Raw genomic sequence first — 17,495 nt, forward strand, 5'->3', positions numbered from 1 at the left:
ATTCTCCTAATTTGTTCAAAGGTCTATTTCTAGAACAATCAAACCTACTCAAATATTGACGGATTAATCTTTCATAATTCTAATCAAATTTGAATGCATTAAATATTTATGAAAATTCAGTTTACACCCAAACCGCACACTGAAATCGAATTCTATTTCTAGTCGGTTTTACCATGTGTTAATTATCAGAGTGATCGAAATCAATACCTCCTCTGTCGACTTGGAATCGATTAACATGCAAGCAAACAGTTGATCAGACTATTCACAAGACAAATATAAATCTGACAATCAATAAAATAAAATCAACTCTGAAAAATCCCAAACAAACATCCAAGTTTTCTACATGAATTTGTTCGGCCCAATCACGCCATCTTGGTTAAAAATAAACTACTCAATAATTAAAGACAATAATTCAAAAATAAAAATAAGAAGAAGAAAGGAAAAGAAGAAATCTTCTCTCCCAAGCCTTGAAGCCGCCCTCTGCGTTCTCTGCCTGTTGGAACCCTTTAATCTGATGCAAAAATCGGTATTTAAGTGTCCAAGGATCTCTAAAAGATAGCCTCCTTTTCGACCAAGAGTTTCCAAATATATGGAATATGCACGCCACGCTCGCTCGAGCGAGCACAGGTCTCGCTCGAGCGAGCAACTCTCTGTCCAAATATTTTTTTTTCAGTCCAGGTCTCGCTCACTCGAGCGAGCATAGACTCTCGCTCGAGCGAGTGAATTTTTCTGCTCCACGCAATGATTCTGAAAAATTCATATTTTGAGATCTAGCCGTCAGATCAAGCTGATATTTGGACAGTAGCTTCAGAACATCTGGAACTTTATTCTGAATGGTGGAGATTGGATTTGGATCTCTTTAAAATTAAATTTGATTTTTTGAACAAAGCTGCTCCGTAATTCACTCTTCAACAATTCATTTTCCTACAAAATTAACCCGAGGAGTGAAATCCACACACATGCACTAAAACACATAAAAACAAAATGAATGCACACAAAATAGACATAAAAATAATATGAAATAATGCACACAAAATGCACTTATCATCCTTCCACGATATTCTTTTCCTTCCTATTATTCTTCCAGTTCTTAAAATGTCAAAAGCCCGAAGCTTTCTTGGAACCAGATTCAGCCTTAAAAGCACTTGCTATGGACTTAGCAGCACCAAGCCTCTCATCTTCAAGTTCAACATGGCTAGCATCATCAGAGAAATTCTTAATGCTATCATTGTGAGTCAGATTGACTTTCAGATGCTCCCACTTGTCAGGAAGAGATCGAATCAAAGCTTGGACTTGCTGCTCATCAGAGAGAATATGACTAGCCGATGTCAATGCGCGTATCATGTTTGACATAGTTCTCAAATGTTGTTTGATGCTGTGATTAGCTTGTTTCTTGTAAGTGTCAAACTTGATAGTCAATTGACTCAGGCGGGTGACAGTAGTACCTCCATATTTCTCCCTCATGTACACCCAAATGTCATGAGCAGTAGGATGTTGTTCTCATTCATGGATGAGATCATCAATCACAGAGCTAACCAGAATAGCACGAGCAATGGAATATTTCTTTTTCCATGCTTGGTAAGCTTCTTGATCTCTCCTCTGCTGAACAGTGTTTCCTACACCGGATCCTGCATGATTTGGTTGATACCATCTAAGGCATCTTGCTCATCAAGCACATACAAAATCTTGTGGCGCCATGTATCATAGTTGTCACCATTTAGTTTGTCACCTTTGTTAAGATCAGCAATGATATATTTGGATGTCATGGTCAGTATATTTTAGAGGTGATAACACATGTTAATACTAATTAAATGTACACATTAGTTTTGTACTTGTAATTAACATTTATGATGATTTAACATAAGGTATAGACTCGAAAGTTCACTAAGTTCCCAATCATCATCTACAATCCTAATGTTGCATCATCATAAATTTAATTTCAAAGTTACAAAAAATATTTATCTATTGATTTTAGGTGAGAATCACTCAAATTCTTCCAGCCTAAAACTCCCACTTAACTTTGAATGTCTCAATAAATTCCAAATAGATATATATAGATAAGAATGTATTTATATAAACTAACATTAAAGTTTATAACATGCTAATATTCAAACACAAATAAAACATAAACTACATTACTTGTGCCACATAACATGTTCATATAAAACATCTACAACTAAACATAGAAACATAGATTATAACAAGTCATTTCCCTAAATAAAATCTAATTTCTTCTTATTGCACATGCGAGTTATTATTTTGATCATTTCTTTTGAGAGCCTGTCAGATGGAGTGAACTTCAAGATACGAGCACCAGTATTTATCCTTAATGATAATGATTTCTTCATCTCGAGCTCTACCTCTTTCCTCCATCTTTTAATTAGTGATGACTGTAAATCTTTAAGGAAGATCGACGAATATTCTCTTTCATTAAATATTTCATCGAACATGCTCTTACAACATCCAGGCAGAGAATCTCTCAGTATTCGAAATATATCATAATCTCAAAAAAATAATGACCCAAATGCAAAAAATTCATACGCATGTTGTCCCAAACTTTAATATGTTGAGGCATGTTATGCATGTGATCCATTTTATATTTCTTAAACATGTGCAACTTTGCTATTCGTTTCGGGGCTCTTTGAAATTTAGCTGCTCCCCGGAGGATGCTAAGAGTGTGTTTAATTCTTGCCATATCTATATAAGATGAGAATAAATATTATATTGGACACAAAGCCAACCATAATATTTAATATTCATGATATATAAAATCAATCTTACATTCTTAATATTATGGACAATATTCTTTTATATTAAATACATTAACTCTTATTGCAGCCATATAAAAAAAAATGATTTTCATAATCATGCTAAACAGTTACAAACTCATTTAAGAGTTTAATTTTCGGAAAAAAAATATCCAATTATAAGGAAAAAAATCATGGCTACTTTCTCGTACACAGTGTTTTTTTTAAAAAAAAAAATATGCACCATATTTATACTAACTTGCATCATCCATCATCATGCCATGTTTATTTTAATTATTTAAAATAAACTTTCATGGACTTATTCAATCTTGCACCACTTGACCAAAAGTCCAAAACAACAAAATGAAACATATTAAATTCTCATTTTTTGTTTCGGATACACATGGCAGATTCCACCACTCTATATCCAGGGGCCTACATAGGACTCGCTCCACACACACCCCAAAAAAAAAATTTAAAAATAATTAGTATTATATATCAATTTTTATTAAATGTATATATATCAAATTTATCTATCCAACCTTACGTTATGCATTTAGCCTAGATGGTATGTGTTTTTCTCCAAAGCTTAGGAGACCATGGTTCGAATTCTTTTATGCAAATTTCAATTTTTTTTTATTTTTATTTGTTTTGGGCTCAAAGATTTATTTACACATCTTCAATTTCTTTAATTGGGTCAGTTTTAATGATTGAACACTAATGTCTATTATTAAGCCTTATTTAAATTGAATTGAAGTATTTTTTTATTTTCATGTATTGACGTTAGCCGTTGATATTTCTTATAAAACTAAAAAAAAATTTTGTTAAATTTTTATTTTAACTCACTTTTTTTGGTACTGAAAAAGGTCTAAAAAATTGGTTTTAAAAATATACTTCTCAACTTTAAATTACATTTTAAAAATAAAATATAAAATGACTCAAAAAATTAGGATTTTTATTAAGTTCAAATTTGATTTCGCTAATAATGACATATCTGTATGAACCTCGAACAAAAATTTCTCAATCATTTTTTTTTATATATATCTCACATTCATACAGAAAATTTTAGAAAAATAACGCATATACCACAAGTCAAAAGAACAAAAATAATAGTCATCGCTGAAAATTGGTAGCTCCGACGACGCCACACATTGTCGTCACTTAATATATGGCCTCCCCAAACCTTATATCCTGGTCCTGGATCCGCCCCTGTCTATATCCTTATCATTTCTTACGATTTGCTTCTCCTCTTTCATAAATTTGTTTAAACACTCACATGCTGATTCTACCTTGTAGCATATATATGTATATATTGAACAAAAAATGTTAAATTCATAAGGAAATAAGAGAAAGTGAAATCTACTTTCGGACGAAAACATGGCCGAACAGAATCAAAACATATGCATTTAAAAATATCGAAACCAAGTTACAAATTCAACTAACGCTGGCTCTGATACCAATGACGGAAAACTTAAACTCGAATATTTTGAGTCAAACTCAAATTTCTCGAATCGAATAACATTTAATTCGAGACAGAATCATTAATGTAGTTGAATTTACCAACCTTTCTTCCGACGAAATTAGCAATGCAATTGTCCGATACCGATCACGAACTGAAAGGAATCGAGTTCACAATCCAAATGCTTAAATAAATGTGATATGATTTTGGATGCAATATGGAATCAAATGTCTCAGCTCTCTCAATCTTCTGCCGATAATTACAAAATGGGAGTTGGAAGTTGTTTTTTTTTTTTTCCAATAGAAATAACTACTCCCTCTTATAATTCAAAATTAAACCTTTGAATTATTTGGGTCAGGTCAGCCCTCATGGGCGACCCGTTGACCCATCTCTTTAATTTCTTACAAGAATGAAGCAAAAAATCGACCTATATACACTTGGAAGAATGGAAGACTAAATCGATTGATATATCTGCACTTGAGAGAATGCATGGTGGAGAGATCGGGTTTAAGTCAGATCAAATATCCCTAACAAACAAAATATTTTTATTTGGTTCAACCTATTGCTTCTCAAGTTAGAAACCTTTTTTTGCAATCTATTACTTCATCGAAAAACATATGACCAAGTAAAATGTCACTAAAAAAAAAAGTGAATTGAAGGCCTTTTTTTAATTGATATATAAAGTCTAAAGTGCATTTTACTTCATTAATTTTATAACTACAGTAGATAACTATATACTACTTCGACAATAGTTATCATCAAAGTAAGAAATGACAAAATATTTTATCAAATTTCTACTAATCTCCTTCATAACATATATATAGCTAGAAAGAAGGAAAAGGTTTAACAATAAATATCAAAATAGCTTGGTTCAATCGCAAATTTGAATATATAGTTTAAATCAATGCCCTTGCTCATTTTTTAATTGCATTTCAATGTATGGTACGAAAACGGTGTTTCATGAGATCTAGGAAAAAAAATATCTGAAACGGAAATATGATAATATTAATATCAAATGACTTGATATTGTTTACTGGTTCTGTAGTGAGATTAATTTTATATAGATAAATAATACTTATAAGACTATTAAACTAATTTTATAGGATGTTGAATAATGATGCATAAACAATCACATGTTTACTTTAATGGATCAATTTTGTGATTAATACTATGATTAAATGACAAGTTACAATTTTGCCCTTTATGTATAATATATAATCTTATTTTTAGATTTTATTTGTAAAATTGGGATTGTGATTTTTAGTGAAAATGTAAATTATTATTAATCCACATGTAAATTATTTTAATTGACCAAAATTATTGAGTATAAATATTATTTATTTTTTAAAAAAAATTAATAAATTGAGCTAAAATTTTTGGATAAATTCTAATGAAATGTATTAATCATATATTAAATTATTAAATTTTTTCATGTTTTATAATTTTTAAATGGACCTTTCGTATATTTAAATTAAATGAAATCTACTAATATATCTTAAAGTATTTGAAATTTATATCCATGTTATATAATTTTTTAAAATGAGATTTTCATATATTATTTTTTTGGGAAGTAAATTAAGGATATTAGTGTAAAATTTTTCAATTAGAAACATAATGATTATTTATCACACCATTTATTTGTGATAAATCATCAATGTTTAAAGTTTAAATTAGGTAACTATGGAAGAGCTTTATGAGTTAATACGGGCCCTCAAAATGAAAGTAAACATTTGATTGCTTAGGATTATTAATACAATCATATACTTATCCTAGCAAGTAAACGCAACCTAATGATATATACAGAGAGAGTTTAAAATGAAATTACATAAATTATGGAAACAATTAAAAATATAGGAAGTCTTAATCTATTTTATTAACACAAGTATAAAAACTAAATTAAAATTATAAAGCATTTCTTGATAAAATTTTCAATCAAGAAGAAGATTAAAAAATAAAACACTAACAAACCATGTATACCAACAATCCTCGTGTATTTGGGGGTTGGATAGGCAATCCTAGCTAAAAATTTTAAAATAAAATAAAATCGACTATATATATATATATATATATATATATATATATTTGCTAATCGATCCAACGGCATTTAAAGTTTGTTAGGAGGGAGGAGCCACCTAGAGCCTTCAATAAAACCAAGACTGATGAATTGTTTAGCCTCCGCATCACTCAGTTTCTTGGTGAATCCTGCCCGTTTATCTTGAGCTGATCCTGGCCCTTTGTTGTTATATTCTCCAAAATAAACAGTCCTGCAAGCATGTATTTAATTATTTATTATATTTTAAATAGAAATGAAAATAAAAAAAGAGACGACAGAAATTAATTTCTTGGGATTGTAATTACAAGTATCATGATCATCTTTCAAATAACATTTTATATTACATGATACAAATAAATTGTACGTGGACGTACTCCGATAGAAAAAGTGACAACACGAGGCAAATTAATTTCCCCTTTTTAACACGAAAGTTTAAGACCTACGTACGTACGTGGCCGATTCTAGTTACTTTGGGTCCAAGTTTTTGACATGCATGCAAATATGTATGTATGCATGCAATAAATATACAAAAACAAAACTACAACGTATACTCACTTGTTATTTTGTGAATCAAGATTGTTGAACCATCCTTCGGGGTTGACAGCATCACTAAATTCGGAGTATGCATACACAACCCTAGCATAAGGCATCCATGCCCTGCCGAGGTACGCGTGGTTGCCCGTGCCCGTCACCGTGCAATGCGCGAACACGTACCCGTTGCTCTCGTCTGCTTTGGTCCTAGCCTGCGCCGTGATCATCGCCATCCCACCCCCTGGAATCACATATGTCTCCGTATTCTATAAATGTAAGGAAATATTAACATTTAAATTAACCCTACATCGTACGTATTGAATATGTATATTTCTATACGTACATTAGGGTTTGTCGGTGTATATTTTACTTGACATGCATAAAATTAGTTGTATATCATGATGAAACGTTATATATGTTTGTTATTAGATTCGGTTGAATAATAATAGTAAATTAGAATCCACCGGTTCGGCAGACGGATTACTGTGGATTGTTATAAATACCATGGTTTTGCTAAACTTGCAAATCCTCCACTATTTAAATTTTTAGGCAAAAAGTAAAAAAAAAAAAAAGCTTAAAAATAACATCATTGTTTTTTTTTTTTTTTTTTGTAACTTGATATAATTGAAGAAGACGTATACCAAATATAGGGATCTTCCACTGCCAAAAATGAAATCAACAGTGCCTTCAATATAGCAGTCCTTGTAGAAATGTTTGCCTTTGTCATCACAAAGAGTATCTTGAAACCCATATATCTTGCAATTATAGAACGAAGCTTTGTCTCCGCCGATCCTCAGAGCCACCGCCTGCGCCCCCTGCCGGACTCCGTCTGGCCTAGGCGCAGAATTCTAACGAGAAAACAAGAAATTACCAAAGAAGGTACGTACCATTAATTATCAAATTACAAATAAAATATCGATCATGTGTAATTTAATTCATTCAAATAAAGTAATATATATAATTCTTGATGGAAAAATGTATTGATCAGGAACAGATACAAACCACAATTTTGACATTAACTGCGGTGAAATAATCGGATTCGACGATCAAAGTTGCACTATCCACGGTTCCATACTCAGCAGCGGTCCCGCCGTAGATCAAAGTGGGCATATTATTGGAGTAGTACTCCCCGTAGAGCGTAATAAAAGGCTTATACCTGTCAATCTTGATCTTTTCTGTGTAATTTCCAGGCCCAATCAACACAATAACACGATCTTTGTTGCCTGTGGGTACGCTTTTTATTGCATCATTTACAGTCTTGAAATCTCCACTGCCGTCGGTTCTGACTTTGATCACCTTGGCTCCGGCTTCCGCAGCTTCGAGGGCCGGGTCTAGAGACCCTTTTCGGGCTGAGATGGGCCCCACGTTTTTCTCGAACCAGCTGTTTAACTGTGAACTATCGGCGGGGATAAGTGTTGTGTCATCGGAACGAACAAAGGGTATTAGAAAGAGGACAAGGATTACAAGTTGCATGCATGCCATTATAATTCCACCCATTTTACTTTATCAGAATTTCTTTTTTGCTTAAATGAAAATATTCATATATAATATTGGTAATTTATATACAAATTTCATCTGTACACAAAAATCCTGAGATGAAGCGAGATTCAAGTGGGAATTCTCGTTTCTGGGTTGTTTTTGGCTAAACTTAGCTTAACTATTGATAGAGTTTATATATCTTTCTATTTCTCCGGGTAAATTAGGAGTCGAGCTCCATTCAAGAGGATGGATATATAGAATTATAAACTGATACATACGTGTATGTGTTATGTACACGGCCGGTGGATCCACGAAATTTGTTGGCCAAGCAAATAACCAAATATCACAAATATATTCATCATGTAACACAAATATATATATATATATATATAATATTGAATTTTAAATAATATATTGTTAAATTTCAAACTTAACTTACAATTTGGCTCTACGATTTGACATTTTCTGAAAATAATTCATAATAATTTCATTCGACAAAGCTACGAAATATATCTTATTCAATATAAGTAATTAAACTATCATTCAAATATATTTTGTTGGGTAGTCAACCAAAGTCCAACTTTGGAAGATCAAGAGAAAGACCAAGAGTTAATATATGGAATGATATTTTCATTTGCATGAGGCCTTTTGAGTGGTTCCAAAATCAAAACCATGAGGGTTTGTGCTCAAAATGGACAATATCATACCAATGTGAGATATCCGGATTCCACTAATTAACAAATGACCCCATCTGTGGGAACGAGTCATGGTCTGATCGATCCAATGTGGGTGGAATCCTCGGAGACTTGAACGAAGGAGGGTGAGGGCTCCCGATAAAAATCCATGATAAGCTCGCAAGGGTGGTGCTCCCGGTATTTCATGTAAGGATTGTTGTAGTAAACTGTATCCAGAATTAATGGTTAATGGTTAATTAATTGAGTGATCATGTTTAGATCATGTAAAACATGATTAAGGGATTTCTAAAAGAGTCTAAGAAATTCAAAAATAGATCCAAAACACTTGAAAATGGTCGGGAAGGTTTCGAGGGTTCGGAGAGATCGGATGCACCGAACCAGGTTCGGAGGGTCCGAACCTAGAACAGAGCCAATACCTAAAGAACGGACACTCTGATGAGTTCGGAGGCTCCAATCCTGAATGGACAAATGTCAATAATTCGTCATTGATGACGTCACTGAGGGGACTTTGGACGCTCCGAAGGTAGATCGGAGGCTCCGAACTTGTGTCGACAGGCGTCCTCTGGAAGCCAAACACTTGGTTGGCTGGGAGAGTTCGGACGCAGGGATCGGACTCTCCGATCCGAACTCGAGATCGGACGCTCCGATCTCCGTCTATATAAGGGGGTGCCGAGCTCATTTTCAATGCGCACCTTTTCTCCTTTTCTCTCTTCTTCTTGTAGTCTTTTAGCTTTTAGGGGCTTTCTAGGCGTCCTATTGGCGAGCCAGAAGTGGCTAGGATCTACGAGGCTAGTAGCGGAGTGGTGCCTAAGTTTTGATGGAAATCGCCATCAGCGGGCTGATGACGGACGAAGGTATAACTTTTGCTTCCTAAAAATATTTAGGAGTATGCAATAGCTTAGTTAAGGCTTTTAGAGCTTAAACATTGATGCATGGATATTTGCATTGTAAAGCTGATGATAGGCTTGGAACCTAAAATGGGACTGCTAGGACTTCCTTTAGTAAGGTACCTAAGTACTGACCGAGATAGCCGACATGATATATGATATATGTGTTGCATGTGTATGTGCTATGTGTTTACCATGTTTTTACTGCTTTAGCACATGCATGTTTTTATACTAGACTACATCTCGTGAGAGGTGTGTCATTGACAGTTTCCATAGGGAGAATGTATCTCATTTTGGACTAGAGTCGGGTATTGGAAGTTTCCATATGGGACTTGTATCCTGTTTTGGATTCGGGTCATAATTTGGGAAGACTCGGTCCCTGGTTTTGCTATCACTAGGAGCGACCACGACGGTGGAGTAGACACTATAATTGATGGGTGAATATACGAGTACCCCCGCGGACTAGCTATCTGGCAAGGTGCTGTATATTCATGGAGCCCCTGAGCATAATGTTTTACCTTTGTTTTAAATTCACTTATGTGCTACATATATTTTATATATCATTGCTTTCATATTGAGCGTAGTCACTCACGTCCAGGGTTTTGTATGTCTGGACACCCCATTCGATAGGGCAGGTGCAGGCAGTGCGCCCAGTAGCTTGGAGAGGCCAGCGACCAGAGAAGACAACATGATTAGCTGTAGGTTTTATTTGCCTTTAGGATTAATTATTCGATTGGGTTGTAAAATCGAATTTGTTTAACCGGTTGTATTCTGCCGGCCACCGTTTATTTAAGCTTTCCGTAGCGTATTTCTGATTAATGTTAATTTCATGCTTAATTAAGCGTTAATCTCTAATTAGTAGTGGATCTGGGTTGGGTCGCTACACGTGCGCTCCAACACATTGAAGAGGAGTGACCTCGATTGGAGGACGGATTGAGGATAGGCCCGGACCATATGAATAACGGTGGGACTTTGTTTGAGGGGAGAATTGTTGGGTAGTCAACCAAAGTTCCACATCGAAAGATCAAGGGGAAGACCATGAGTTAATATATGGAATGATATCTCCATTGGTATGAGGCCTTTTAGGTGGTTTCAAAAGCAAAACCATGAGAGCTCGTGCTAAAAGTGGACAATATCATACCAATGTGAGATATCCGAATTCCATTGATTAACATATTTCATCTCCATTTTGATTACGAAGACGATTTTTAATAATCTTCATTGCATAAAATGCTCTCTCGACTGTAGCGGTTGCGACCGGTATAATCAAAGTCAAAGTCACAAGCTTGTAAACTAATGGGTATGCCACAATATGATCTTGTTGTTTGAACCATATTTCTAGAAATATCACCAAGCCCGTGTAATTCAGAAGTTCAAACTTCACACGCATATCCATCCCAAAATTCTCAAGTTGATCTGGAAGTGACAAAAGCTGAATATGAAAAATCTTTTGGGCAGAATTGAGACAATTTAACCAATCGTTGTTTGTCAAAAGCAGCAAATGATTCGATGGATTTAGGCATGCCACACAAAGAAACAATTCTGTATTTACCTCATTGAATCTGAAAGTCAGCTCTTGCAATTTCATATCAATAATTGTCAATAATATGATAAAAATTCTATCATATCTTTATTTATATTTTAGAGATATATCAAAATATTGCATAGATATCCATAATTCTAGTTGAATTATTCATTAAAATTCTACATGGACTGAGACTCTCTTTCTATAAATAAGCTCGAGGTAATCGAGCGCGGGCCGAGGAATTTCAAGGCAGTGAATTGCATATTATTGCGCGCTCGATCGAACGTACTTAATGCGATCGAGAGCGCTAGCCTGTTCGGGAATAATTTTATAATTTTGGAAATTTTGTTATTTTGGACTCTAGGCTTTATTAGACTCTTAATTTCGTTTTTGAGGATTATTATCAGATTTTGGAGAATCTCTCTTGGAGGCTAGGTTTTGTTCTTCAGTTTTCTCTCTAGTTTTTTTCTTTTCCTTGAATTTTTATCGATTTGGTGATGAATCGTTGTAGCTAAACCTTTTATACTTGGTTGAGGCAGACGAAACCTTGATATATTTTAGTCATGAGATTCGATTCGTAGTGTTTAATTCTTGTTAAGTATCAATAACTGATTTGGTTTATTTCATGTTTGTATGCGAGATTTTAGGATTGACCATCTTAGGATTTTGTTTTGCAAGCTATAGCTAAATTAGAATTCAAATCCATAATTGTTTGAATGAACTAATTTGCGAAGCAACTACGTTTGATATTTTCTGCTGTTGAATTTATTAAATTGTAGGATCAATTATTGACTAGGCTAAATACAACCGCTGGTGTTTTTGTTGTCTAGGTTCGTCAGTTTTACTAGTTTGAATACTACCGTGGATTTAAATCTAGATTGATGTTATCTGGATTAATTTACTGGTAAGGGTTAATTTAGAATGCTGTTTTCTAATTAACTAAAATTAAGGTGAAACAGGAATTTGATTTTCAATGACGAATATTTAATAGGATTAATTATTTTTAGGGAATCGATGATTGAATGAATGAATATCAAGGGTGCAGTCGACTGATACCAAGTCTTGTCTCTTATTGATTTCTCTAGTTTAATTTTCAATCTTGCATGATAGTGATAATTTGAATATTTAATTGTTTTTAGTAGTTAATCTTAAATCTCAAAATCCCTTTTGTTTACTTAGGACACATTAAATTTTCCTTTCCTCGTGGGAACGATCCCTACTCACACTACTACATTTTTAGTGATTATCTGATTGAGTTGGGTAATTTGGGCGTGACACGATTAAGCGCTACCATGTCACTATCTCTTACTTCATAGCTATACTGCTATGGATTCTTTAGTGGAGGTGATGATCATAGTGTTCTCAATTACAGAGGCGTGAATAAAATTCCACTCTGTCTCATACAACCAGTTCGTGGTTTCTTTATTCTGTCACTGGCTTCAATCAAATCATTCAAGTTGTTATGCTTTTATTCTGCAAATTCTATTTTTCTATCTTCTCTATCAAATACAAAAAGAAACAAATATGTTTACTTACGTGCCAAACCATTTCAATAGCTTTGCTTTTCAGTTATCTTTTATTCACAATACACCAACTTGTACCAAGGCATGCATGAAATTGATATATAATCAGGCTGGTTCTACGTTCATCTGAATATTCTTCATTCGAACAACTGATCCAGCTCTTCAACTCAACCTCTTTCTAGTCATAGCACATTCTGTATCTTTCTGAGTTGGAGAATAATATCTCTGGAGTTGTTCAACTAACATACTCCTTTGTGCACTCATCTTATCTATCGATGCAAAACTTACCTCAACATTGCTCTGTTCTGTCTGAGATTCTCATTCTGGCTGGAAAATCTGTTTTACTCTATAACAGAAGCAGTATATATAATGCAGGGATTAAGAAATACAATTCAGTATAACATACATATAATCTCATGCTTCTGAATATAACACATGCTTGCTAATTCTTATTCTTTTCAAATATTACATGCTTACAACGAATTCATTTATTCGGATGAATTCAATAAATTATGCATGCATATCAACATATAAGCATGTAATTGTCATATCAGTTAAGCAAACAATGCTAAATCAATACCTCATAAATGCATGCGACTCAATCTACCCAGCTCAACTTTTATCTTAGTCCAAGACTTTATGCTCTGATACCACCTGTTGTGGGGACCTCAGGTTGCTAATCTTTTTTTAGGGAAAATTATACGTTACACATAATTAATGTAGCGATTAATAACTAAAAATATTCAATCTGAAATCAGAACAATTGGCGACGCAAAACCTTACATTTGGCGATGAAAAAACACGTCGCTAAAAGAATATTTTTTTTTAATATATAGAACAGCCTCCCACACGGACCTTGGTCCGGACCATGCACGGACCATGGCACCGGATCCGTGTATCTTTTGGACATGGTTCCGTGCCCAAGGCTGAAATCAACAATAAAAAGGTTTCCAAAACAGTAGGCTACACGGACCTTGGCACGGGGCATGCACGGGGTCCGTGTCTTCATTATTCTAAAAACATTCTGAAACAGTAGGTTACACAGACCCTTACCCAAAATATGCACGGGGTCCGTGCCCTACACTCAAATTCAGCAATGAAGCTTTTCAAATCGGAAAAATTATACAATATACATATAAGCTTCTCAACATGATTTTATATACTTGACATGCATTTAAACATCAATCTACATATCTGTAATACATGAATTCTCAAGTATAAATCAATACTCGACAACAACATATACAAAGGTGCTTGTTGTTCTACCATGTTTACCAAATTTATAAACTACATGTTATCTTCTTAAAACCCTAGTCACCTCTTCTAATCTTTCAATCTCGTGCTATCCAAGCCACATCTGACTTTCTTATGCCCCAACCTGATGCAATGCACACATACAAACAAAGCAAGAGCCGGATAACTCCGGTGAGAATAAATCTCAGTATGAACGACATGCATATACCTCATATAAGCATAATAAATCTATATGCTATAATAATCTTAAATCTAAAACATGTAAGAACATGTCAATCATAGAAGCATAATCGAATCTTCATTCATATAACATAACTATTCAGTTACAGGCTTACAACAATATAATATCAATCATATAAATACATTCATATCTTGAATGGCATATAATCACATGCTAGCGTTTATAAACGCATATTCTAAACCATATAAATCTCTAAGTTAATGCATAAATGCAATGCATGTTTCAAGGAATAGACTATCAAATCTGATACCAATAAATCTTAGTTCTCGGGATCCTGGGAAAATAAAATCTTTAACCGACCACCAACTTACCTAATTGAGATGGCTTTAAATATCTCGATTCCCCTGACTTTGGTGCAACTATAGTGAGTCTTCTAGCTCTGGAAGTAAATCTGCATTCCGTGTCACTCAACTATAACCCTCCAAACGTCATTTCGCAATCTAGGCCAATCAGCCCTCTATGCTTTTCGAGGTAGGGTTCAAGATGAATGCAACATAATCTTGATGCATGAAATCATACAAATACTGTAAAACATCTTGAACACATAAATCAATAATCAATCAAGGCAACAATGACAAGTAAATCACATAAGAGCACTTAAACAGATAAGTATGTGATTTTAGGAAACTCGATAATCAAAACGATCTCGAGTTGTTCTTCCCATCTTATTTAATGTCTATTCATACATGTGATCTTGATTCAAACATCTTGAATCTTTGAAAACTCTTGCAAATGCTGATCAACACAAGGCTAGTCAAATCTGTCCTCCAATTCTGCTTAATCCATGGTTGCTTGTTGAAGGTTTTCTGGATTCAATATTCAAACGGCTCGAACTCGACGACTCGACTTCGATAATCTTTCACTTCAATTCTTAAATGAATTTATAACATAGCTTAACATCAGCTTTCATTCCCATTTCAATCTCATCATATCTGAAACAACTACAAGACTTGTTTGTTCAATCGAAATCAAAATCGACGGCGTAACGGTTTGAAATGGAAAATTCCAAAAGCATAAACATCAATAATACCATCATCTCAACACTATAACATCAACAATTCAGCAGCATATTCACGTAAATATCAACCCCAAATTTCAGAATTCTGAAAATCTTTTCAAAAGTAGAAAACGTGTTCAAACGACGATCTTTTCTCGATCCGTCTTAGATATACTATCTTCGTATAAACAGAACACGTTTAAACAATGAAATCTTAACTCTAACAACATGTTAAAATTCAAATATGGTAAAACTTCTTAAAACTTACGTCAAAACGTAGCACTCGAATTTGTGATCGCAAATATACGATCGATCGAAAATTCTACCGGGCGGATCAATTTTTATCAGAGCTTTAAAGGGGCTGAAAATGGCGTAAGTTTTCAATCTGATTTCATCCCTTATTTTCTGTTGTTTTGTCGTGAGAATGAAGTTAGTGCAAGTGGAGATTAGATATATATTAGTCTATTTGCAATTTAGTCCCTAAACTCTTCAGTAATTGCAAATAGGTCCTCGACCAATCTTTTAATTTAATTTCAATCCTAAATAATTTAAGAATATTAGAATTTAATTCTAAACTCTAAAAATTCTCAAATTAAATATTCTCGGATTAAAATTAAATAATCTCGGGCCTTACCCCTGAAACTTCGATAATTGCAATTCAATTCCTGCGCGAGTTCCAACTTCTAATTAAATCCTCTTTAATTCTCGAAACTCGGAATTTAAATCTTAAATCCCATAAATAATCAATTCAAATATTCTCTTCTTTTAATTTAAGAATTCCGGATATTAAAATTTTCAAATACGTAAATCCTCAAATTAAATATTTTGGACCCGAAATTTAAATCTCTACTTCCGTAAATTCTCAAATTAATATTTTCTCATTTTCGGAATTGAAATCTCAAATTTCGTAATTAATAACTTAATATTTTCGGGTCTTACATTGGATGTACTACATGTACCTACAATTTGTCCCGTCGAATGGGGTGTCCAGATAACAACAAAATACTGGACGTGAGCGCTAAAGCTCAATACGCTAGTACGGGTAAACATACAAACATGATGCATGCAAATGAATATCTGGGTATCAAACTGGGAATCAAATCCTGCTCAGTCTAGGCACCATGGTATATAGCACGCTGGGCCGTTGCATCACAAGGTGGCTCCCATACCATATAACCGTGGACATATCCGGAACCAAAACCATGGTATCCGTCCACACATGCAATGGGGCTGAGCAATCCCCTATACTGGGTAAGCCTATAATACCGGCTAAATCAAGATGTATACACGTGTAGCATAACATAAACATGTAGTCATGGCAGATAAATACAACATATAAGCATGCATACTCGCTGGTAATCTCAGTCGGTACTTACGTACCTTACTAAAGGCAGTCCTAGAAGTTCCACTCTAGGTTCCAAGCCTATCATCAGCTCTACAAAGCAAAGTACCCATTCATCATTAATCAAGCTCTAAAAGCCTTAACTAAGCTATTGCATACTCCTAAATATTTTTAAAAAACCGAAGTTATACCTTCGTCCGTCGTCAGCCCGGTGATGGCGATAGTCCCAAAACTTGGGCACAGCTCCGCTACTATTCCCGTAGTGTTCCACCACTTGTGGAGTTTTAGTAGGACGCCTATAAACCCCTATTATAGGTTATAATCGGAGAGATGAAAGAAAATGGTGCACTCAAATTTGAGCCTCAGCACCCCTATTTATACAACGAGTTCGGATGGTCCGATCCTACCTTCGGATCGTTCGATCTCTGCATGCTTGACAAGTGTCACTGCCAGCACTTCGGACCGTTCAAAGAGGAACTTCGGATCGTCTGATCCCGATATTAAATCATCCGTGACGTCACCAACTCGGACACCTGGCTGGACTACTGTTCGGACCATCCGATCCAATACTTTGGAGCGTCCGAAGTTCGATTGTCAGTCAATCAAAACCCTTCCTTATCTTATCCTATCTGATGGCAATTTGACCGCCCGATCCTAGTTTGGAGCGTCCAAACTCTGTCCATCCGAACTGGTTAAGGGCCTCCGAACTCACACACTTTGGACCGTTCGATCCAGTGGTTTGGAGCCTCCAATCCTGCCACA

At 34.6% G+C, this 17,495-nt stretch overlaps 1 protein-coding gene across 1 annotated transcript; it reads right to left on the bottom strand.

The window, feature by feature from the left end:
* Positions 1–6,294: 6,294 nt before the first annotated feature.
* LOC140867053 (pectinesterase 2-like) lies at positions 6,295–8,286 on the bottom strand. The gene is made up of 4 exons (XM_073272118.1): positions 7,793–8,286; positions 7,432–7,638; positions 6,815–7,056; positions 6,295–6,470 (listed from the first exon to the last, which is right to left on the bottom strand). The coding sequence occupies exons 1-4, from the start codon at positions 8,270–8,272 to the stop codon at positions 6,311–6,313; spliced, it is 1,089 nt and encodes a 362-aa protein (XP_073128219.1). The 5' UTR covers positions 8,273–8,286; the 3' UTR covers positions 6,295–6,310.
* Positions 8,287–17,495: the final 9,209 nt, after the last annotated feature.

This window comes from Henckelia pumila, chromosome 4, assembly GCF_033568475.1.
Source record: "Henckelia pumila isolate YLH828 chromosome 4, ASM3356847v2, whole genome shotgun sequence".
NCBI lineage: Eukaryota > Viridiplantae > Streptophyta > Magnoliopsida > Lamiales > Gesneriaceae > Henckelia > Henckelia pumila.